The sequence below is a fragment of the Labeo rohita genome, chromosome 8 (assembly GCF_022985175.1).
Source record: "Labeo rohita strain BAU-BD-2019 chromosome 8, IGBB_LRoh.1.0, whole genome shotgun sequence".
NCBI lineage: Eukaryota > Metazoa > Chordata > Actinopteri > Cypriniformes > Cyprinidae > Labeo > Labeo rohita.
In genome coordinates, this window is record NC_066876.1 from 16,939,163 (window position 1) to 16,962,135 (window position 22,973).

At 35.9% G+C, this 22,973-nt stretch overlaps 1 protein-coding gene across 4 annotated transcripts in view; it reads right to left on the minus strand.

Annotated features, from left to right (window-relative positions):
* Positions 1-22,973, minus strand: part of grid2 (glutamate receptor, ionotropic, delta 2) — a 508,841-nt gene that overhangs the window by 163,190 nt on the left and 322,678 nt on the right. For all 4 annotated transcript variants that reach the window (XR_007828268.1, XR_007828269.1, XM_051117352.1 and 1 more), the window contains exons 5-7: positions 11,930-11,983; positions 8,239-8,412; positions 3,247-3,408 (exon numbers count right to left, since the gene is read on the minus strand). Coding sequence is in view for 2 of the 4 variants with exons in the window: in XM_051117352.1 (XP_050973309.1) it covers positions 3,247-3,408; positions 8,239-8,412; positions 11,930-11,983 (390 nt within the window). In the remaining 2 variants the exon portion in view is untranslated. The remainder of the gene's footprint in view (positions 1-3,246; positions 3,409-8,238; positions 8,413-11,929; positions 11,984-22,973) is intronic.

Genomic DNA, 22,973 nt, shown 5'->3' on the forward strand with positions numbered 1-22,973 from the left:
TTGCACACAAAAAGTATTATCATAGCTATATTACAGTTGAACCACTGATGTCACATTATTATTATTTTAACAATGTCTTTACTACCTTTCTATGTCTATGCAGAGTCCGAAAGCTCTTGGATTTCATTAAAAATATCTTAACTTGTATTTTGAAGATGAACGAAGGTTTGGAACGACATGAGAGTGAGTAATCAATGACAGAATTTTCATTTTTAGGTGAACTATCCCTTTAAGGGGGACAAAAAAACAAAACAATCTCTTTAATGTCTATAATCAGAACATGGCACAGTGGTTTGTGCACATGCTCCAACAAATCACAATTTGAAGCTCATGCAGCAGATGATTGTCCAACTTGTGAAATCTGATCTGATTATGCCACTCTTGTCCCTACCATTTATGAGCAAAAGGGCCTCGCTTTTGTCCTCACATTTTTCATCAGCATCCTTAATTTGAACTCCATTACAACTTCACAGAATCATTCCAGCCTACAAAAACCCCCAGCATCCAAAACATGTCTTGCCCAGCGACAACCCACATGAACAGACAGATAATTGTTGTAAATTCACTCTACCAATACCAGTGCTGACAGAACGAATTAGACAGCCAATTATAAAAGCTGATGAGCGCTTTCCAAATGAGCTCACCAACTGCTGCTTTGTAAAGCCGATACACACAAACTTCCCCTAATTAAGCTGTAAAGCAATGTTCCAGTCCAAACAGTCCCCCTGGAATTGAATACAAGGCCATTATGCAGCTGATGTACAGTAAAATAAGTGTGTAACACTCCGTACCATTTATATATATATATATATATATATATATATATATATATTATGCCTGTGTACCGTTCTCCCAGACATCCCTTTGAAAGGAGGTTGTTAAAATCTAGGCAGATTCCAAGGTGGTATGAGCCAGTGTGTTCTTGCGGTCACCCAGTGTCTGAATAAATCACCCTAGCTGCTTTAATACTACTGTCACACAGGCAGCGGTGTGGAGGTGAGACCCGGCCGAGAGGTGATATCTCTACTGTGGGATGGCAGGGAGGATCAGATACATGTGGATACAGGAGGAACAGTACATCCCTTAGGGGGTAAAGCCGTTCCCCACCAAGCATGGTGTTAAACCAGCACTCAGTCCCTAGCCCTGTAACATAGACTGTCATCTCACCCCAGGCAGTGTGCCATTTCTGTAGCCCTGCTGTACACCCGGCAGACGGAAGGGAGGAGAGTTTCACTGTACCACAACATTCCCCCTCTCTCCAATCAGCTCACAGATAGAGTCTCATTACAGTCCTCAAAACCAAACAGGCACTCGGTTTCCAATGCAAATGCATCCAAGGTCAAACTCCCACTCAGTCATATCTCTTTAATCACAGCAGGGCTCATAGTTAGGACCTTTTTGTGTTGGCCTGGTCAGGTTTTACTTAATAATGCCGATATTTTCACAGGCCTTTTTAGTTTTAACAATGTTTTTATGTGCCTGAATGCCATGGCATTAAATGTCAAAGAGATAGTTCCCCAATAATGGACATTCTGTCATTATTCACGTCGTTTCACACCTACATGACTTGCTTTCTTCTGTGGAACACTTTTTCAAAATGTATAAAAGTAACACATATGCACTATATTTCTAGTGTTCAAGCCAGTATGATAAGTGTGTGTGACGGCCGAAATTGAAGTGGTTATTCACTAAAAACCTTGGCATGTCCCCTAATAGTGAAGTAGTGATGCCTGATTCATGAACAAATCTTTATTTTGATTCAAAAAAAAAAAAAAAAAAAAAAAAAATCATTGATCCATTTCACCAGACTAGCCTGAGTGATTAAAGGGATAGTTCACCCAAAAATGAAAATATGATGTTTATTTGCTTACCCCCAGGGATTTTTAACTCAAACCATTTTAGTCTGTCAGTCATATAATGGCAGTCAATGGGATCCATAGTAAAAAAAAAAAAAAACAAACACAGACAAAACCAAATTAAACCCTGCTGCTTGTGATGCAATACACTGAGGTGTTAAGACATGAAACAATCAGTCTGTGCAAGAAACTGAAAAGTATCATTTTTTTTTTTTTTTAATCTCTGATCCTCCACAATGTCCTGAACAGCCGGCGTCAAGAGTCAACATGCTCAGGTATAGTAGACGAATGTGCGGAAGCTACTCAAAATGGTAATTACCTGTGATTACTTTGATTAAAAACTAAAAGATTAGATCAGTTATGGTTGCTGGTTTGTATATGCCAGAGGACAGTTGGACATTGCGGTGGATCAGAGGTAAAAAATGATATAAATACTGTTCAGTTTCTTGGACATTTCTTTGTGCCCTAACATCTCAATGTATCATCACGAGCCGCAAAGTTTAATTTGGTTTTGTCTCTGTCTTTGTCTTTGTTTGTGTTCTACTGATGAAAGTCACCTACATCTTAGATGCACTGGGGATAAGAAGATAAACAGCAAATTTTCATTTTTGGGTGAACTATCCCTTTCATTTTGTTTTCCACTTTAAACATGTTTGGAATAACATGAGGGTGAGTAAATGATGATCAATTTTACATTTTAATTATTTAAAAAAAAGTTTTCTTTATAAATAAAATACAAAAATACAGTTTGAAATTCCAATACCTTCAAAAAATATTGCAATTAATTAATAACCATATAATTATTGTTTGTACAATTTTTATGTACAATAAGTATTAATAAAGTAAAAGTATTAATGCAATTAATAAAAGTACTAACGAAATATAAAATAATGTTACCTATGACAGGTATAAATTCATAAATTATTTAAAAATTCTTATGCTTCCATAACTATGACTACTCAGTTTCACAATCTATGTCTGAAAAACCCTACTCTAGAGTATATATGCGATGACAACATTCAGAAGTATCAGTTTTCAAATCACACAGGATGTTAAAATTGTATTGCTAGTAAATGTGTGAAAATTAGGCTGTATTAATCAAATCTCTGCACCTGCAAATTATATTTTGTGTGAAAAGGAATAAAAGTTGTCAGAGTTTTACTGCCTCTAGTGTTCATTTCAACTGGAAACTGATTCGTACGTATTTGTTTGATTTTTTAGTTTTGCAGAAATGTAAATCGAGGCACATATTTCCAATGAGCCTATGTTGTCAATACTTCACAGAAAATGAAAAGTTGAAGTTTGCAAGGCAAAGTTCTGTCAACTACCCTGATACTGGCCTCAGGACAGCAGGTCATTTTTCATCATAAAGCCCTGCACAGTACTGTACCTTCTTCACGGTATCCAGCATAGATTTGCCACCCTGCCAGGGTTTGGAGCCCTTGCGGATGCACGAAAGACTCGCCATGCTGTGCCATTTCCTGTCCTCAAGCTTCCTGTGGAAGGTGTTGGCCAGCAGCAGAACCGTGTCATAGATGTAGCGGTTGGTGATCTGACAAGACGACAAAAAGCAACAGGGAAACAAAGACACAAAAAGAGAAGGAACAGACGACGTGAGTACAGAGAGCCAGAGACACCAGATTAATATTCTCTTACAAGAAAAAGATTTATGTCTGAGTGAGTACAGCTGGGATGAAAGGTCTCTACAGTGGAAATGACAACAGGCTGCACACACTGAAAGAGCCCTAGAAGACAGTGAAGTTTAAAAGCAAAAAGAAAAAATGCACTTAATACCTGTCACTTGTAGCATGGTTTTTGTCTATACGCTTGTGCAGTATATGCATACAGGGACATCAATTGTAACAATAACAATGATTTTAATGTAAATAGTCAATGTTGTTTCAAGTAAATGTAAACAGGCGGGGTCAAAAATGACTTTGTGTCAAGAAATCAATAAATGGAATCTGTGCATTGAGTTTTGTAGAATACTGTAAATACTGCTCTGTTCCTATTCTGGGAAAATATGAAGTTTCTTCAGACAAATGTAGGATACACTTCTCCATGTGAAATTTAAAGAGAAATTGATTGCCAACTAACATTTTAAACTAAATGCAATCTGTTCAAAAGTATAAAAGTATAGGTTCATTTTTTTAATAATTAATAGCCTATTTAGTACTGTAATTTTTAATATATTTATTTAGAAAGAAAAAAAAACAAAAAAAACAATGCACTGATCAAGCAGAAATCTTTTTTAACAATTTATCAATTTGTATCAATTTAACACAGTCCAGCACATACAAAAGTATACATTTCTTTCAAAGAAAAAAAGCCAAACTTTTGAACAGTAGTGTATATTGTTACAAAAGATTTATATTTTAAATAAATGCTGTTCTTTTTAATGTTTTATTCATGAAAGAATCCTAAAAAAGTATCACAGGTTTCAAAAAAATATCAAGCAGCACAACTGTTTCTAACATTGATAATAAAGTAGCATATTAGAAAGATTTCTGAAGGATCATGTGACACTAAACTCTGGAGTAATGATGCTGAAAATTCAGCTTTGCATCACAGGAATAAATTCTACTTTAAACTATATTAAAACATCTATTTTAAATTGCAATAATATTTCACAATAATACTGTTCTTTCTGTATGTTTAATTGAATAAACACAGCCTAGATGAGCAGAAAAGGAAAAAAAAAAAAAAAAAAAACATTAAAAATTGTACTGATCCCAAACTTTTGAACAGCATACACAGAACATTTCACAATATTACTAATTTTACTGTATATTTGATCAAATAAACGCAACCTTGGTTTAAGAAATTCTGAAAAAAATCTGACCAACCTAAAAACTTTTGATTGGTAGTGTTAAAAACAAAAAAAGGCTTGAAGGAATTAAAGGCTAAATGCATGTAAATAGCACACAACTCCGTTGCCTTAGATACGGTTCCGCATTATACAGGATATAATTGACAACTTCACTCATACACAAGCTCTAACACTTTGTGTGATGTCGACACAAAGGAGGAAGTTAATTCCGCTCTGATCGATTGCACGGCTCTGATCTAGCCCGAGTGTTGTCTCCATTTTAATGAGAAGGTAATAAATAGAGTGAAGCGGTCATTAGGTTTCCAGCGTTGTTTATTAACCTGCGCTGCTCCCGCATACTTGACACTGTATCGAGTGTCTGAGTAGTCCCAACCATGTTGACAAATAACTGAGAAAAACCTCTCGCTATCAACTTTGGTTTGCCATAATTGTCAGGAACGCAATCCGTTGAGGTAATCTATTCGCATACAGCCATAGCCTTGACAAAAATCTTCACCAGTAAACAGAGAAGCACAAAGAAAAGGCTATTCTAATTATGTTAAGAGTCACGCTCGGTTGGTTCCATCAACAGGCATTTGCAGGTATGAGGCTGTAATGGCTTTGAGAGCCGCCAAACTAACTGCCAATTATGTAGTATATATGTACACTGACTTCAAAGCAGACTGGAGAATAAGATGACAGAGTCGACAGGAATGACGCTCTCGGCTCTTATCTTATGTTTTCAAGGGAATGGGGTTCGCCATCCCAACACAGAGCGGAAACACCAAGGCTGCTTGTATTTACTCTCCCTGACTCCCACAAAACAGCTATTGAGAGAATGTGCGAGCAAAAAGAGCAATGACCCAAAGAAGCAGACCTGACAGGGATCCACAAGACTACCATGCAACAGCGTTGAGCTGTGTGGCTTTTCCCTATTCGCTGTTTTTTCATCTTCAAGAACAAAAACATAAAGGGCTTACTTATTGATTTATGTTTCATGTCTTGGACACAAAGTGCATTTTTGGGTGGGCTGTTTTTCAGGAAGGCCATTTCATAATATAGCATTTGCAGGAGGGGCTGAGCCCAGCGAAGCAACAAAGCTGCCAGTGCCATGGGGGTAAACAGACAAAAACGGGGTTAAATTCAGGGGGGAGAAGATCAGCTGACCAGGGAAATCCATTAAGTCTGTTTGAACTGCAGGAGTTTGTGGGTTTCTCCAGGGAAGATGAGTGATTGGTGGTCTAAAGGGAACAGGACGTGCAAAGGGGTATTCCAAAGGGAGGGAGGGAGGGAAGGTGGGATATATGTCGAGAAAGAGGGATGTGATACGCTTCAGTGCAGGATAAAATTGGGCTCTTCTAGGTTGGACTCCTGAATACTGAGCAGCACTGAATCCTTAATGTCAAATCTGACCTTCTTATATAGTTTGCTTTCAACACTACAAAGAGAAGAGCACCTGTCCCCTCATATTTCACTGAAAACAATGGCTGAATGATATTACAACTCAATATTTTTCTACCTTTTGATGAATACATATAGTGGGTTTCAACCAAACAGCCATTGTAGAAAGTATATTCAGAATGTGTAAGAAAGAAGTATAACAACTACTAAAAACTACTTAAAGAGATGAAAATTACCACATGATTTACTCATATTCAAGCCATCTGCCACTGGGTGTTCAGATTTTGAAGCCCAAAAAAGTGCATCAATCCATCATAAAAAGTGCTCCTCATAACTTTTTGTCAGCAATGTCTGAAAATGATCTGACTTAATTTTGGTAAAAATAGGAGCAACGGTTGAGGAGGAGGAAAAACCATTACTTAATTAGTTTCATTACAAAAGGCTAATGCAATCAAAAGTTATTAGCATTTTTGGAAATTTCATAATTAATGGTTAATGAATGGTTTGTTACTCTTGAAAAATAGGTGGTGCTGTTACCAAATTGATGTGCCGTGATCAATGTGAGGTGACAATGGCACATGCAAAGGTTGGTGTGAATATGTTAATGCTTCACAGAGATACATACTCAGATGCAGTTTGGCATCCAACCAGGATATTGATGCACTAAACGAAAACCGTTTCATATATCGACACGTAATCCATTACTTTTTGCTAGCATGGTCTGAAGATGCTCTGAGTCAAATTTGGTAAAAATCAGACTAATGGTCTAGGAGGAGTTCGAAAAAATAGGTTTTCAATATAAATCAAAATGGTTTATCCAATTATGGCATAACTGGTATCGATGTTCTCAGCATGATCCAAGGAATATATCAAACCCAGTTTCAAAGCCAATTTTGGTAAAAATCAGACAAATCGTCTAGTTTGAAAAAGTAGGTTTTATGAACTACTAAAAATAGCGAAAAAGCAAAACCTTACACTTTTTAAATTTTGGTGTCCATTTGACTCTGCATGAGCAAAGCAATCAGAGGGAAAAGGAACATTTTCCTTCTAGACCTTAGGGTACAAAAGTTATTTCTATTAAATTATTGAAATTTTGGACAAGTGGTGACACTAGAGAGTTTGAGTTAGAGACTGCAAACTTGCTGTGGTTAATGTTGAGACTGTTCTCTATCAGTGTGCCAAATTTCACAACTTTCCTGCAAGCGGTTCTATGGGCTGCCATAGACTCAAGAGCTGAAGAAGAAACAGAAGAGTAATAATGACAAGAACTCCAACAGATACAATAGGAGCCTTCGCTCCTTCGGTGCTTGGCCCCTAAATACTGGTACAAAGTACAAAATGAGGTTCTGTAAAGAAAAATGTTGAAGGATTTCGATATAAGCCAAGAGCTTACTGGTTTTCCTTTGCTGTAAACAAAATTCAGTTTATATGCTAGCTGGGACAGCACTCTGTCATGAACAGGCATACGACGATCAGCAGAAGCTATAAAAGCAGAAGTTTAAAATATGGATTTTTTTTCAGAAGGCCTTTATTAACCCCCCAGAGTCGTGTGGAATACTTTTTATAATGGATGGATGCACTTTTTTGGGCTTCAAATTCTCAACACCCATTCACTGCAGTTATAAAGCTTGGAAGAGCCAGGACTTCATATATAATATAACTATTCAACTTAAAGAAGAAAGTCATATACACCTAGGATGGCTTGAGGGTGAGTAAAACATGGAAATTTTCATTATTGGGTGAACTGTTCCTTTAATAGCTTGTTGATACCAACATACACCCACACAACTATGAATTAATTTAGTGTAGGGGCTTTGAAAAAAATGTGTATTGATATACTGTGCAGTGTTTACCAGTAATTAAAGTGACTCAATACACCTCACATCTGTTAATTTATGTTGTCATTTGTGTAAATTTACATGTGGGAAAATACATTTAGTTGGATAAATAGCAGAAAACAGGAATGGCACCCACAGGCACAGTGAAAAGAACTAACAACCCAGCAAAACAAGATTGATAATTTTCACATTGACATTTTCTAGTTTTCTAAGGAAGTTAGCTCAAAGGCTAATGATGACAGTTAATGGACACAATCAAAAGAAGGAAATGAAGGCAAATGATTTATGATTAACTTGAATGCATGAGTTATGAGTATGGGGGAATGAATCGCACCTCTAACATCTGTGCCTTTGGGTCTTTGGGGTCACAGAGGGACGTGTTGATGCGGTGGTTGTTCCTGACGCAACGCTGGCTGGTGTTCTGCGGGAGAGGGAAGGTTTGTCTCACCAGGGTCAGACGACCTATAGACTTCATCACCAGCTCCTGCACATCCATGTCTGAAATCTCCTGCAGCACATGAGCAAAAGTGCAGACAAAGAGAGAATAACGTCAGAAGAAAAGGGATTTTCCATGTGGAGTGAAACTAGGCTAGAAAGATAAAAAGCATATTGCTGAGAGGAGCTTTTTTCACACTTGAATTTGAAAAAGAAAGAGCAAAAGTAGGTTCAAGAAAAATCTAATCAGTAAATAACCAACTTTTTCTCAAATCTGGGTTGAGAGAAAGAAAAAGGGATGGAGAGTAAATAAGAAACACAATAATATCTTTTTCGGTTTCATTACTTTATAAGTATATTGTCATCTTCCAAAATATGAACCATGTAGCAACAGAAACATTACTACCAGCTCAATAAACTTTGGTTTGCTGGCTTTTCTTACAACTTTCTGTAAGTGTAGATAACTGTAGACAAATTCAATTTCACTAGTTAAGGTTAGGTGTGGGGTAGGTTTAGGGGTTAGCATTTGTGTAGCATAGTGTAGGTAATCAACACTGCGACTAACACAACCAATAAAATCCTTAGAATTAGCTGTGGGGCGGAGTTTGTGCTGAAGTGGATTGGGGGGAAAATTGTGCATGCGTGTCATGTGTCTGTCTGTCAAAGGGAGGAAGCCACGCCCTATTTCGGAGTACCCACCCTGTTTTGGAGTTCCCGCCCCCATTTGGAGATCTCCAAGCTGCAGTTATATACCCCTCGTACCATGTGTGCAGCAGGCGCAATGATATTACGCAGCCGTCAACTCTGCCGGCTGCAACTCTGCATCTACACAAACTTAGTGCCGGTCACTTTCAGGCGCTGCGTAATATCATTGTGCCTACAGCACCCATGGTACGGCAGCAAAGTTTCTTGATTATTACGCCGGAATGACAGTATAGTTCCTAGCCATAGCCTAGAAAATCGTAACTTTTCATTTTCCGTCAGTCTTAGTAAACGATGTAACTACAGAAGAGTCAAGTTTTAAACAGGATAAATAACGTCATCATATATGGTCATTTTTGAAAGAGATGCTATCGGTCTAATCTGATTCAATGATCTATGCTAAGCTATGCTACAAGTGCTACCGCCAGACCCGAGGATCGGCTGAATGGATTCGAAAACGGTAAAACTCAACTGTTTAACTAGGGGAGTTGGACAATGAGCCTATTTTCAAAAAAAGTGGAGTGTTCCTTTAGTTAACCAATAAAACCTTATTGTAAAGTGTTACCACCAATTTTAATAAAATGATTGAAATGAAGTGAAAAGGACAACACTGTTTTCATATGGTTAAAAAAAGCTAATCAAGGTTGTCGGTGCAGATAGCCTCATGGGCAGTGCGTCGACATGCAGCGCTTCAGGCGTCCCGTGTTCGAGTCCCGATCCCAACCCCCCCTCTCTCTCCCACTTCATTTCCTGTTTCACTATTATCAATAAAAAGGCAAACACGCCAAAAATAATTCTTTTAAAAAAGCTAATCAAGGTTAAAAGCAAAAAAAGGGCTGAAAATAAGTTCCAGTTAAACAAGTATTGCCCCTTCATTATAAATGTTAAGTCCTGACACCAGTACTGACACAAACACTAAACTTTCTTCACACATGGTTAAGTTGTCCTCTTCCATCAAGTTAAGGTCAAATTCTCCAGTCTCCAGTTAGCTAAAAATGGTTCCAATTTAAATACAAGAAACATAACTACATAAAAATCATCATTAGTATTACAATTATTCTCATGAATGGGTATTCAGAGCGCTGCCAGGAGGCAGAAAGACATGACCGCGTGTGCTCGCGTGTCCTTGCGCAGCCTTGGGAGGAATGATTGCTAATTTTAGCCCGAAGCCATCTTTTCCACAGACGGGCAGAGTGAAGTAAGCGAGCTGGGAATGATGTGATGAGAATGGACAGGGAACGTCCCCCAGTGAAGGTAGACTTCAGAGCGGCCAAGCTGTTCCCTCTGACAGCCTTCACTTTTGAGTTTTATTCTCACCTGCAAAGCTGTGATTGCTGGTGACTGGCTCTCATGAAGTACGTCATTAAATCTGAACCTGTGGCACGCCGGCGAGGAACTTACTTGGAACGTCCAAGCCGTTCAGCCTTCAATAAGATTAAAATTAAAGCTGTCTGCAATGCAACCTGCTCTCTGAAAGGTAATTTTAAGGTTTCTGATCGGACAAATGAAAATCTTGCCTGACGCACGGTTGAACACTGTCAAACGATGTTTGTGCCACTGTTAATTAATGTGGTAAGAATGACGGGAGGGCACGTGAGCCCTTTATAGTGTGCTGCACAACTTTCAAGAGCAGAGAGGACATCACGCTTTTACGGACCTAAAAAATACCGACACAGAGTGGCTTATTCTACCTCCGGATGACAAACGCAAAGGCCCTTGATGCTTAATTAGGAGCGCTAAATTAGAATGACACAAATATGAGCCTACAGGGTTATGGCCCAATTTTAGGGTTCAGGTTTTGGCAGCTGCTTGTTTTGTCCCCTATGAGTGCTGTCAAGTAAGGCCAACCATGAGCAATGCGTGTCCATAGAAAGACATGTCAAGGTAATGTCATGTGCCTTTGTGTTTAATATACGAGGACATAAAACTTTCCTCAGATGCCCTAAATGCTCCACCTGCCCAAACTGAGGAGCTGATATTGAAACGTTACCCAAAAGATTTCTCTGAAAAGTTGAAAATATTCTAAAAAAAGAAAAAAGACCAGATAAAAGTTGCACATTTTTGAGCAGCTGACAGACCATTTGATCTTGTACAAATCAAACTTTTTTTATAATATTAGTCAACATTTTTTTGTGCCAGAAATTGCAGAAATTTTTCATGACCATCTCTACGACACTTTATTAAATAAACCCTATAAAAATAAATAAAACCCTAACTTTTTAAAAATGTGCAGAGAAGAGCAGCTGGTGCTACACACAGCCAGGAACAGCAAATGTTTGATGGACTATCCCAAAATTTAGCTCGTCTAGTCTTAGAAATAATTCCTCCTTACTACCCTAAACCTAATTTCTGAATATCGAATCTAGCCGACTTCAAAAAGTTGTAAAGTTTTTGCATTAAATTTCAATACATGGTTTTTTTGAACTGGGAAGTGAATTTTTCACAGTACAATTTCATAGTGCACTGAACTCTATTATTCAAAAAGACCCACACTGATTTATATGACCATTTTAAATAAAACCAGAGAGATTAATAGAGGTTAGCATAGAGAGTGACTTTTAAGTTACTGAAATAGCTATAATTCAGGCAGATGGGCTCAAGGTCTATATCTTCATTGTCTTCTCCTTGTCGCAGGATCATTTTGGAAAAATGCTTATTCGTTAAGGAAGGCGCTGAATTATTTTTGAGCGCTACTCCCATGCTTGCCAAATCTAATTTAAATCATGGAGCTGTAATTTGTCCTTATCTGGCCACCTTCATCAGGCTCCAAATGAGCCCTTGTCCGCCTCTCACTAAGATAAATAAAGATATAAAGATGCAAATATATTCAAATGTGCTTACAAAAAGAATAAACTTAATTTCTCACAAAATAGCTGTGAAGAACCCACCTCATTTATGATGATCCAGTGACAGTCAAAAGCCACAAGATTTGTTTCCACCACCTAGAGAGAAAGAAAGAAACATTTAGCCAATTAGAAACGGAACAATGAACTGTACTTTACCTTCCAATCATGTGATTTATTTAATATAAGCTGCAGGGTTTCTGCTAGGGCTGGGTTTTGACACAAATTTCATGATTTGATTAGATTCTGATTTACAAGCTTGCGATTTGATTCAATATCAGTTATTTTGGATATATATCAGGTATAGTACATGCCAAATTTTCTCAAGGAAAATAAAACTCTTAAATACTGCTGTAAAATATACATGATAACTGAAAGTTAAAATGAACTGATTTGTATACAAACACTTAAATTACATTAACATAACATTTAAAGGAGAAGTCCACTTCCAGAACAAAAATTTACAGATAATGTACTCACCCCATTGTCATCCAAGATGTTCATGTCTTTCGTAAAGAAATCATGTTTTTTGAGGAAAACATTTCAGGATTTTTCTCCATATAATGGACTGATATGGTGCCCCGATTTTGAACTTCCAAAATGTTTAAATGCAGCTTCAAACGATCCCAAATGTGGTTGTAAACAATCCCAGCCGAGGAAGAAGGGTCTTATCTAGCGAAACAGTCGGTTATTTTCATAAATATAATACAATTTATATACTTGTTAATGTCAAACACTCGTCTTGTCTTGCTCTGCCTGAACTTTTTTTCCAGTTCATGACAGTTAGGGTATGTCGAAAAACTCCCATTATGTTCTCCCTCAACTTCAAAGTCGTCCTATATCGCTGTTTTACCTTTTTTGTTAAGGGTGTTTGATCTTATTTGCATGTTCACTTTGCAAAGACTGGGTCAGTACTTCTGCAGCAATGTAGGATGATTTTGAAATGATTTTTGAAGTTGAGGGAGAAAATACGATCAGAGTTTTTCAATATACCCTGACTGTCTTGAACTGTCTTGAATACACAGAGTTCAGGCAGAGCAAGACAAGATGAGCATTTGAGATTAAAAGTATTTAAATTATATTTTTTTAATGAAAATAACCAATCGTTTCACTAGATAAGACCCTTCTTCCCAACTACATTTGGGATCGTTTGAAGCTGCATTTAAACTGCATTTTTGAAACTGAAACCTGGGGCAACATAGCAGTCCATTATATGGAGAAAAAAAACAATTTCTTTATGACTGAAGAAAGAAAGACATGAACATCTTGGATGACAAGGGGGTGAGTACATTTAATGTAAATTTTTGTTCTGGAAGTGGACTTCTGCTTTAAATAGTCGTCATAAAAACTTGACAAATTTATCAAAACACAAATTAAACATACACAAACAGTAAAAAATATAATGAATATGCTGTACGGTGCATATATTTAGCACAATTCTCCTCTCTAGAGTTCATGTTTCTAGCTCACTAACAAGTTTACGGTCACCGAACATGTTTTTTTCTGAGGTATATGAGACATTACCTGACATTGTTTACAAGCTGTTACATGTGTGATTGTGTCTTTGTGCAATTGAAACTCGGACTGAGCGATGAGACAGGATACGGATTTCGGTAAGTTGTACTCTTTCTTTTAACATACCTTCGGGTGTTCATTTATGCTTATTTTGTGCTGAAACTGCTATTAAAGCAAGGACATAATCAGTTCACGTGCACTTCCGCTTCTCTTGAACTGAGGCGCTACACCGATCTGTCACATTAAACAGCGCCAAAACGGCATTTATTGTTTGAACACTGGAATAAAATGGACAGAATCTGAAATCTGATACTTTGTTATCAAAAGTAACAAACCATATTGTGATTTATTGGATAATTTTTAATTAACTTAATGATTGCTCATCAGGTTTAATAGCGGACAAGTCAAAGGTTTGTGAAATGTGACATCCATAACAGAGGCACTTCAATATCCAAACATATGTTGTATACTCTCTATGTCTATGGCTTAAACTACACACTGTCCCTTCTTTGTTTCTCTCTCTGCACACCTACAGGACACAAAAATGTAGTACCCTTCACCGATGTTTCTCCTGCCCACTGTACCAACACTGCATTTCATTAACCATAATTGTGTAGGTGACTAAATGTGGGTGTTGTAAAACATTTTGGTCATAAACAAACAGAACAGCTGGAGAATCTGACGGCTGAAGCAGCGCTAATAGTGTTTTAATCTTGCACAAACACCTAATAAAACTTTATAATTACAAAAGAGACAAGAGGCATAAAAATTTCCATCAACTGGTACAAGATGGCTGTACTTGACAAACAGAGCTCACCGGGCTTTATGCCGGAGGTCTTCATCATTAACTGTTAAATAGGAGAGACTGGGAAGTGTAGTAACACTTTGCCTTTTTTTAAAAAATTATTATTATTTTAAATATAAAATTACCATATTTATCTGCAACAAATGAATTTAGAATTAAACTCCTTATCACTAAACTATGTTAATTAGTGTCAAGTGCAAGCGTGGAAACCCAAAATAATTAACTGTAATAAATTTACTTTTAAAAGCCAAAAAACGAAGCCATTCCTAATCGCCACCACTATTTAGTTTCATGAATATTTAATTCGAAATGATAAACTCTATAAACATTCTCGATCAAAACGGCACGTTTACCAGGAAAAAATCTAGACAAATGTAGATAGATAGATAGATAGATAGATAGATAGATAGATAGATAGATAGATAGACAGACAGATAGATAGATAGATAGATAGATAGATAGATAGATAGATAGATAGATAGATAGATAGATAAATAGACAGATAGGTATGAGGTCCTAAGTTTGCATCCCCTTTCAGGATGAGAGGGATCGTACAAAATGCATGTTATTGTTTGTTTAGTACTGACCTGAATAAGATATTTCACATAAAAGATGTTTACATATAGTCCACAAGATGTTGAATTTATAAAAATGACCGGGTGCAAAAGTTTACATCCCCTTGATTCCTAATACTGTGTTGTTACCTGAATGATCTACAAGTGTGTTTTTTTTAGTGATAGTTGTTCATGAGTCCCTTGTTTGTCCTGAACATTTAAACTGCCTGCTGATCTTAAAAAAAAAAACCTTTAGGTCGCACAAATTGTTTGGTTTTCCAGCATTTTTGTGTGTTTGAACCCTTTCCAACAACGACTGTGTGATTTTGAGATCCATCTTTTCACACTGAGGACAACTGAGGGACTCATATGCAACTATTACAGAAGGTTCAAACACTCACTGATGCTCCAGAAGGAAAAACGATACATTAAGAGCTGGGGGTGAACACTTTTGAACAGATGGGAGACGTGTACATTTTTCTTATTTTGTTTAAACATCAGATTCTTTTTCATTTAGTACTGCCCTTCAGAGGCTACAGAAGATAGTTACATGTTTCCCAGAAGACAAAATAAGTTCAATTACCCTGATCTTTAAATTCAAAAAGTTTTCACCCCCCAGCTCTTAATGCATTGTGTTGCCTTCTGGAGCATAAGTGAGTTTTTTACATATTAATTTTATGCCATTTTTACTGTCACCTCTGCCTACAGCCAATTTCTAATTGAATTAAACTGGAAGTGTTACAGCACTCTCCAGTCTCATCTGTATTAAATGCCATGTGCAATCATTAGCTCAGTAAGTGACGTTGAAGTTTCCTTTGAAAATGTTAAGATCAGCTTGATATGTTAGCAAGATCGAGAAAAAAAAGCACATCACAACCTCTTGACACCAAAACAGGAGTAGACATAAAGTGACCACTGTTATTAATTACATGGTCCAATCATTTCGATGTCCAAGGCTTTGTGAGGTCGTTAGAGTAGCTCATGAAAAGTGTGCGTGGCTCAAAGCAGTTGTGTATATACATTCAAAATTTTGGTTCCGAGGCAGATGGCTGAGCTTAATTAAAGCATTGGCTTAACTTCTACTAGAGCAAGATGAACCTCTAAGGCTTGTTCTAATGCCAAGAAAAAGTTCAAGGTTGTTACAGAGTGTGCTTGGCCTGATCGAATATGTCTCTATATTAGACAAGGTAAAAGGCTAAATATTTGAGTGACTGCATCCATGCTGATGTTTTTTTTCTGTTGAATATGCAATTAAAGTTGATGGTGAGAGGTGTGCTGTCCATTGCCAAGGAGGAAGGTATTGATTCTGGCAGTGAGCTGAAAGTTTGCACAGACGAGATTGAGATGCTCACACAGAAATCTAGGAAAATCCTCAAGCAAAAGATCTGTCCAAGTTAAACAGAGTCATCCCCTGGGCAGAATCAGGCTCAGGAAATTAGCAAACAGACCTACATGTCTGATGTTCCTTAAAGGCATAGTTCACCATTTTAACTTTCTCATGTCGTTACAAATTTGCACGACCGTCTTTCTTTTATTAAACACAAAAAGAAAATCCCCAAAGGGATAGTTCAACCAAAAATGAAAATTATGTCATTAATTACTCACCCTCGTGTCGTTCCAAACCTGTAAGACTTTCTTTCATCTTTGGAACACAAATTAAGATATTTTTGAGAGCGTTCTGACCCTGCATAGACAGAAATGCAATTGCCATGTTCAAGGCCCAGAAAGGAAGTAAGGACATCAGTCCTTGTGTTCAGAAGATGAACAAAGGTGTTACGGGTTTGGAACCACATGGGGGTGAGAAGTAATGATAGAATTTACATTTTTGGGTGAACTATTCCTTTAAGAACCACAGAGACGGATAAACGGCTATTGCATTTCAATGACTAAACTTGAACTTGTAAAATAAAAGTCTGAATATGAATATTTGGGAATCTGGTCTGACTAGCTGTTGAGCTGCAGTGACAACCCTGAATGACAGTGGGTTGACGTAAGTCTTACGCTTGCGAGATCAAAGCCCGTAATCACTCAGACGCCCACTCTTTAGAAGTGCTGTCAGCTGCAAAGCTACCGAGAATTAAGAGGCCATGTGAATTCACATCCAGATTGTGGTTCCTGAGTTCCCCATTGAGAGAGTCGTCACCTCAGTACCAGAGGTCTCCACCTGCATTAACGTGAAAACCCTGCTAAGAATAAGCAGCTACTGTTAACCACAATCACACATCTCTTTAATTTCCTTCCTATTATTCCTTTTCTTTGCTTTCTAATGAGCCCGTGTGGTTGCTGCATGCCTTTAACAATTCACAAATTAGAAAAAAACATCTCTTCAAGGAGACACATTCAAGTTCTATCCACTTTCAAATACAAGCAGTTGTTTAAATTATACGGTGAAAGCAATGTCCTTCAACCAGGTGCTTTCACAGAATGATGATTATTGTTATTATCTCATATTTTCCACCTGCCTGAGCCCTGGAAGTGGAAGGTGAGATGGCGTGTATTCATTAAAGAGAGCCAAAGGGAGAAATGACCAGAATTAGACGTGAACTTTGACATCCACCAACCGCACAAAGATGCCCCCGCAACACCTCTTTTTACCTCATAAGTGACCCAACTGATCCAAATGAGAACTTAAAACTTTGCCAAGAAGTTTTAGTTTCTATGTTGAGACAGAATATTTTAAACTTTAAATGATGAAATGTATTTGCAGGGGAAATGAATTAACTGAATCATAATTGTACGAAATGTAATGGTATGATTAAAAAAATATCTATAATATCAACGCTAGATGAAATATAGATTAAAAATGTATCGTTTAACAGTTTTCAACAAAGGGATCCCTAAGCCATCCTCTGAAAGCATATTTGTGACAAAATGGCATTATTTGATGTAAGATACAACAGTTTATGGTTCATGATTAAACAATTTACAGTGTGTCAATGCTATAAAAAAATCATTTTAATTCAAGACACATTATCATTCACATGTTTAGGAGCCAGTAAGTGTTTTGTTTAATTTTGTTTTGTTTTGCTTTTGAATTAATACTTTTATATGGAAGCCCGTTTCCGCCGCTGAAAAAAAAAAAAGTTTTACATCTCTCAATTCTGTTTTTTTTCCCCTCAGAATTGTGTGATACAACCTTGCAATTCTGACTTTTTTTTTTCTCAGAAGTGTGATATGAACTCACATTTTTGACCTTATAACAACTGAGAGTTATTAAGTCATAATTGTGAGATATGAACTCGCAATTCTGAGAGCATATCAGCCTTTTCCCCCCTCAAAAATGGACTTTATAACTCACAGTTGCGAGTTCATATCTCACCATTAAGAACTGCAAGATATAAACTGGGAATTTTTCTCTCACAATTCTGACTATTTTTTGCAATTGCATTGAATACAGTTCTAAGAAAAAAAGTCAGAATAGCTAGATATAAACTCGGAATTGCAAGAAAAAAGTCTTTATCTCGCAATTCTGACTATTTTTTGCAATTGCGAGTTTATATCATGCAATTTTGACTTTATAACTTGCAATTGTGAATTTATATCACACAGTTCTGAGAAAAAAAACATCAGAATATCTAGATATATACCCGGAATTGCGATTAAAAAGTCTTTTAAAAAGTAATTGTGAGTTTGTATCATGCAATTGTGACTTAACTCACAACTATAAATTCATATCATGCAGTCCTGAGGAAAAAAATATATCTCGCAAATCTGACTTTTTCCTCAGAATTGCTAGATATAAACTCAATATTGCAAGAAAAAAGCCAGAACTGTGAAATATAAACTTGGAATTGCAATTAAAAAGCCAGAATTTTTATCTCCCAATTCTGACTATTTTTTTGCAATTGTGAGTTTCTATCATGCAATTCTGACTTTACAACTTAGTTTTGAGAAACAAAGTCAGAATTGTAAGATATAAACTCAGAAATGTGAGAAAAAAGGTCAGAATTGCAAGTTTATATCTCACAATTCTGAGAAAAAAGTCAGATTTGCGAGATATAAACTGGGAATTGCGAGAAAAAAGTCAGAACTTTGACTTTTCATCTTGCAGTTCTGACTATTTTTTTGCACTTCCGAGTTTATATCATGCAATTTTGACTTAACAACTCTCAATTGTGAATTTATATCACGCAGTTCTGAGAAAAAATTGCAAGAAAAAAGTCCGAATTGGGAGTTTTTATCTGTCAATTCTATTTTTTGCAATCGCGAGTTTGTATCATGCAATTGTTACTTTATAACGCGCAACTGTAGGTTTATATCACGCAGTCCTGAGAAAAAAAGCATCTGAATTGCTAGATATAAACTCGATATTGCAAGAAAAATGTCAGAACTGCGAGATATAAACTTGGAATTGCGATTAAAGTCAGAATTGTTATATCGCAATTCTGACTGTTTTTTGCAATTGTGAGTTTGTATCATGCAATTCTGACTTTACAACTCGCAATTGTGAATTTTATTTAAAGTCAGAATTGTAAGATATAAACGCAATTCTGAGAAAAAAGTCAGATTTGCGAGATATAAACTGGGAATTGTGAGAAAAAAGTCAGAATTATGAGTTCGTATTATGCAATTCAGAGAGAAAAAAAGTCAGAATTGTGAGATATAAACTTGAAATTGCAAGAAAAAAGTTTGTTTTTTTTGAAAAAAATTGTGATGAAAAAATCTACAGTTACCTTTATTATGTTTTATTCAGTGGCGGAAATGGTCTTCCATACTTTCAAGCAAGGATGCATTAAACAGACATATAAATATCACAAAACATTTTTATTTTATATTTCAGACAATTGCTGTTCTTCTGAGTTTTTTATTCATCAAAGCATCCTGAAAAATGTATCCATAAAAATACTAAGCAGACCAACTGTTTTCAATATTGATAATATTAATTCGTCAGCAGTAAATCAGCATATGACAATGATTTCTGTGACACTGAAAATCCAGCTTTGCCAATACAGGCAGAAATATTTATCTTTTTATTCTGGACAACAAGATAAAAATACTAAATATTTTCATTCAAATGACCCATTTTAAACTTGAATATCTCTTAACGATTCAGTGTCAACAACTACACAAAATAAAGAACATCCCAAGCTCTTTCTCATTGTAACAGCTTATTAATTGCTAAACAAGATTTTTGCTTCCCGTGCATTTATCATTTAACATATTAGTATGGATTATGAGATTATTATGCACTGTGAAAAAAATGCCATTATTGCTCTTGGCAAAGTTGATACAAAATCTCATAGACAAAACAGTCTGCGCCACTAACCACGAACGCCATATGTGACAGCAAAGAAGATGCGGTAGTTTTCTGCGCTGATTAATTCCTCAAATGGCACATTATTCTTCAGAGTGAATTCCAGCATGTTATGTACTTAGCTCACACTTGCTCGAGCATGAGCGCTTTAAATACATCAAAACTGTTATGTGTCACAATTGCCATTTTGCTTTAATGTCAGCCAGCCTCGCAGTGAGCCGCGGCTTTAGTCATGTATAATTCATCCACGGTGTGGAGTCTGTCAGGAGGGTGGCCCATCTCACTGCTCTAGTGTGACTTTTTACAACACACACCGCCACTGACACACACTTATCATGCCATCATCTCTGAGGGTGCAGCACTGTGTCTCCCATAGCGGCGTTTTGGATGATGAACGAACAGGGCAACACGTAAACAGACACAGAAACACTCAAACTTGTTCACGCTTCATAATTATGCCACTTGTGTCTCTGATAACGCAGGGACAGTCTAAATTGGATGTGGGTATGCTGTGAAATCATAATCACATAATCGGGGAAGGAAAAAAAAAAAAAAAAAAAAAAAAAAAAAAAGCTTTTTACGGCTAGTTATGACAACAGGTTTTAAAACCCACTCTGTGGAATCTCATTGGACATCATTAGAATCATATTAAGTCAACACAAATTCAAAACAGACCCCATTTACTTTCTTAATGCAGATTAAGGTCTTAATGTGAACGATTCCTTGGTGCACATTATTCCAAAGACAAAAATTGTTTTCATAATCTGCAACCAAAATGTAATAACTTGCTCTTCTGTTTCTGAATAATGCTCAGCCAATAGCCAAAACGCTATTAAGGTATCATTATAGCAAACATTTGATCTGGCTCCATTCCTGACTTTTTTATTTTTTGAATAACCTATTTTACTTGGCAAATCAGATTACAGGAGAAAAAGGTGGTTTGAAACCTAATTAAAATCTGATTTTTTATAATGCCTCTTGGTCTGAGTAGAAAAATCTGTGTTCAGGTTTGGACACTGCCCTCAGTATACATTAAAAAATCCATTAAAAAATAAATGGCAAAACATCTTTTGCTAAAGTCTGAATCTTCACAGGTTTTTGTTGCTACTATGACAACCATTGTGGACAGGAATAAATGAAACTGCGGTCTGAACAGAAAATAAATTTTGATCTTACCACATATAACTTGAAAAAACTTGAAAAACTGAAATTAAATTAAGCTAATAAAATAAAATAAAAATAAAAATTAAATAAAATAAAATAAAATTAAAACATATTAAAATAAAATAAAATAATAAAATAACAGAAACCTGCTTGAACTCAGTCTGAGCACAAAAGAAATCTGATCTGACCACATATAACCTGTAAATAAAATAATAAAATAAAATTAAAACATATTAAAATAAAATAAAATTAAAACATTAAAATAAAATAAAATAAAAATGAAATGAAATAAAATTAAATAAAATTAAAACATATTAAAACATATTAAAATAAAATAAAATAAAATAAAAAAATAAAATAAAATAAAATAAAATAAAATAAAATAAAATAAAATAAAATAAAATAAAATACAATAAAATAAAATAAAATAAAATAACAGAAACCTGCTCAAACTCGTACAGTTTAGCACTACTAAGGAATGAAAGTGACTGCAGTCTGAGCACAAAAGAAATCTGATCTGACCACATATAACCTGTAAATACAATAAAGAATAAAATAAAATAAAATAAAACATATTAAAATAAAATAAAATAAAAATGAAATGAAATGAAATAAAATTAAATAAAATAACAGAAACCTGCTCGAACTCGTACAGTTTGGCACTACTAAGGAATGAAAGTGACTGCAGTCCGAGCACAAAAGAAATCTGATCTGACCACATATAACCGGTAAATAAATGAAAATAAAATAAATACAATAATGGAAACCTGCTCAAACTCGAACAGTTTGGTACTTTAAAAATAAAAAAATAAAATAAATAAAATAAATCATGCTGTAATTTTAGTCATATCTGGATAATTTATATAATACAAACTGAGCAAAGGATGTATGTAAGGAAACAGGTCAGAAGCCTCTCGTTTGTGAGGACAATGGCTTCATGCTTCTCGCATTCCCCCTTAAGCTTAATTACCCAGAACTGCCTGTATAATTCCATCCTTATCTCATTGTAAATATGCTGCTGATTTACAGTAGCTATAAACTGGCACTCTGGCATCAAGGGCGAGCCACAACAAACACATGACGAGCTTCAGGGTGTCACAACAAAATGCAACCTATCATAGCTATTGATCACCTGTGTTTTAATAGATGAACACAGTATAATCAAGTGTCTGCACTCTTGACAAATCAGCTGAAACAGCAAGGCCTGTCTTTGCTGAGTCTTGCTTAGTTTAAGTGACAGGATTTCCCATGTTTCTTTCCCCGAGCAGTCATCTTTGCAGCTCCTAACATGAAATAATTATAATGTAGTCAAATAATTGCCTCGCAGGCTCATGTGTTGACAGCAGAGGCAAGAAGCTGTAACGGGCAACATGGAAGTAATTTCTCTCCATTACCATGTTTGAACCGCACTGAGCAAAGTGTGGAACAAGTACGACTGCAGTAGATAAATAAGAATTTTTCATTTTATTTTTACTCTGAACACCCACATGGAATATATAAAAAGGTCAGAGCTGGTTACTTTTTTATTACTTTTTTTTTTCTTTTTAAAATCATGGTATGTTCTCAAATAAGTATACCATCTTTTTGATGTCATAATAAAAATTACATAAACTGACATGCATGTATACATGCATACACTTATTAAGTCACATAAATGTTTTGAGAATAATCTTATAAGAAGATGAAAATAAGAAAAAAAAAAACTTTATTAAAAAGTTATTTTCAGAAAGCTGATATTTGTGACCCTCGACCACAAAACCAGTCATAAGTAGCACAGGTATATTTGTAGCAATAGCC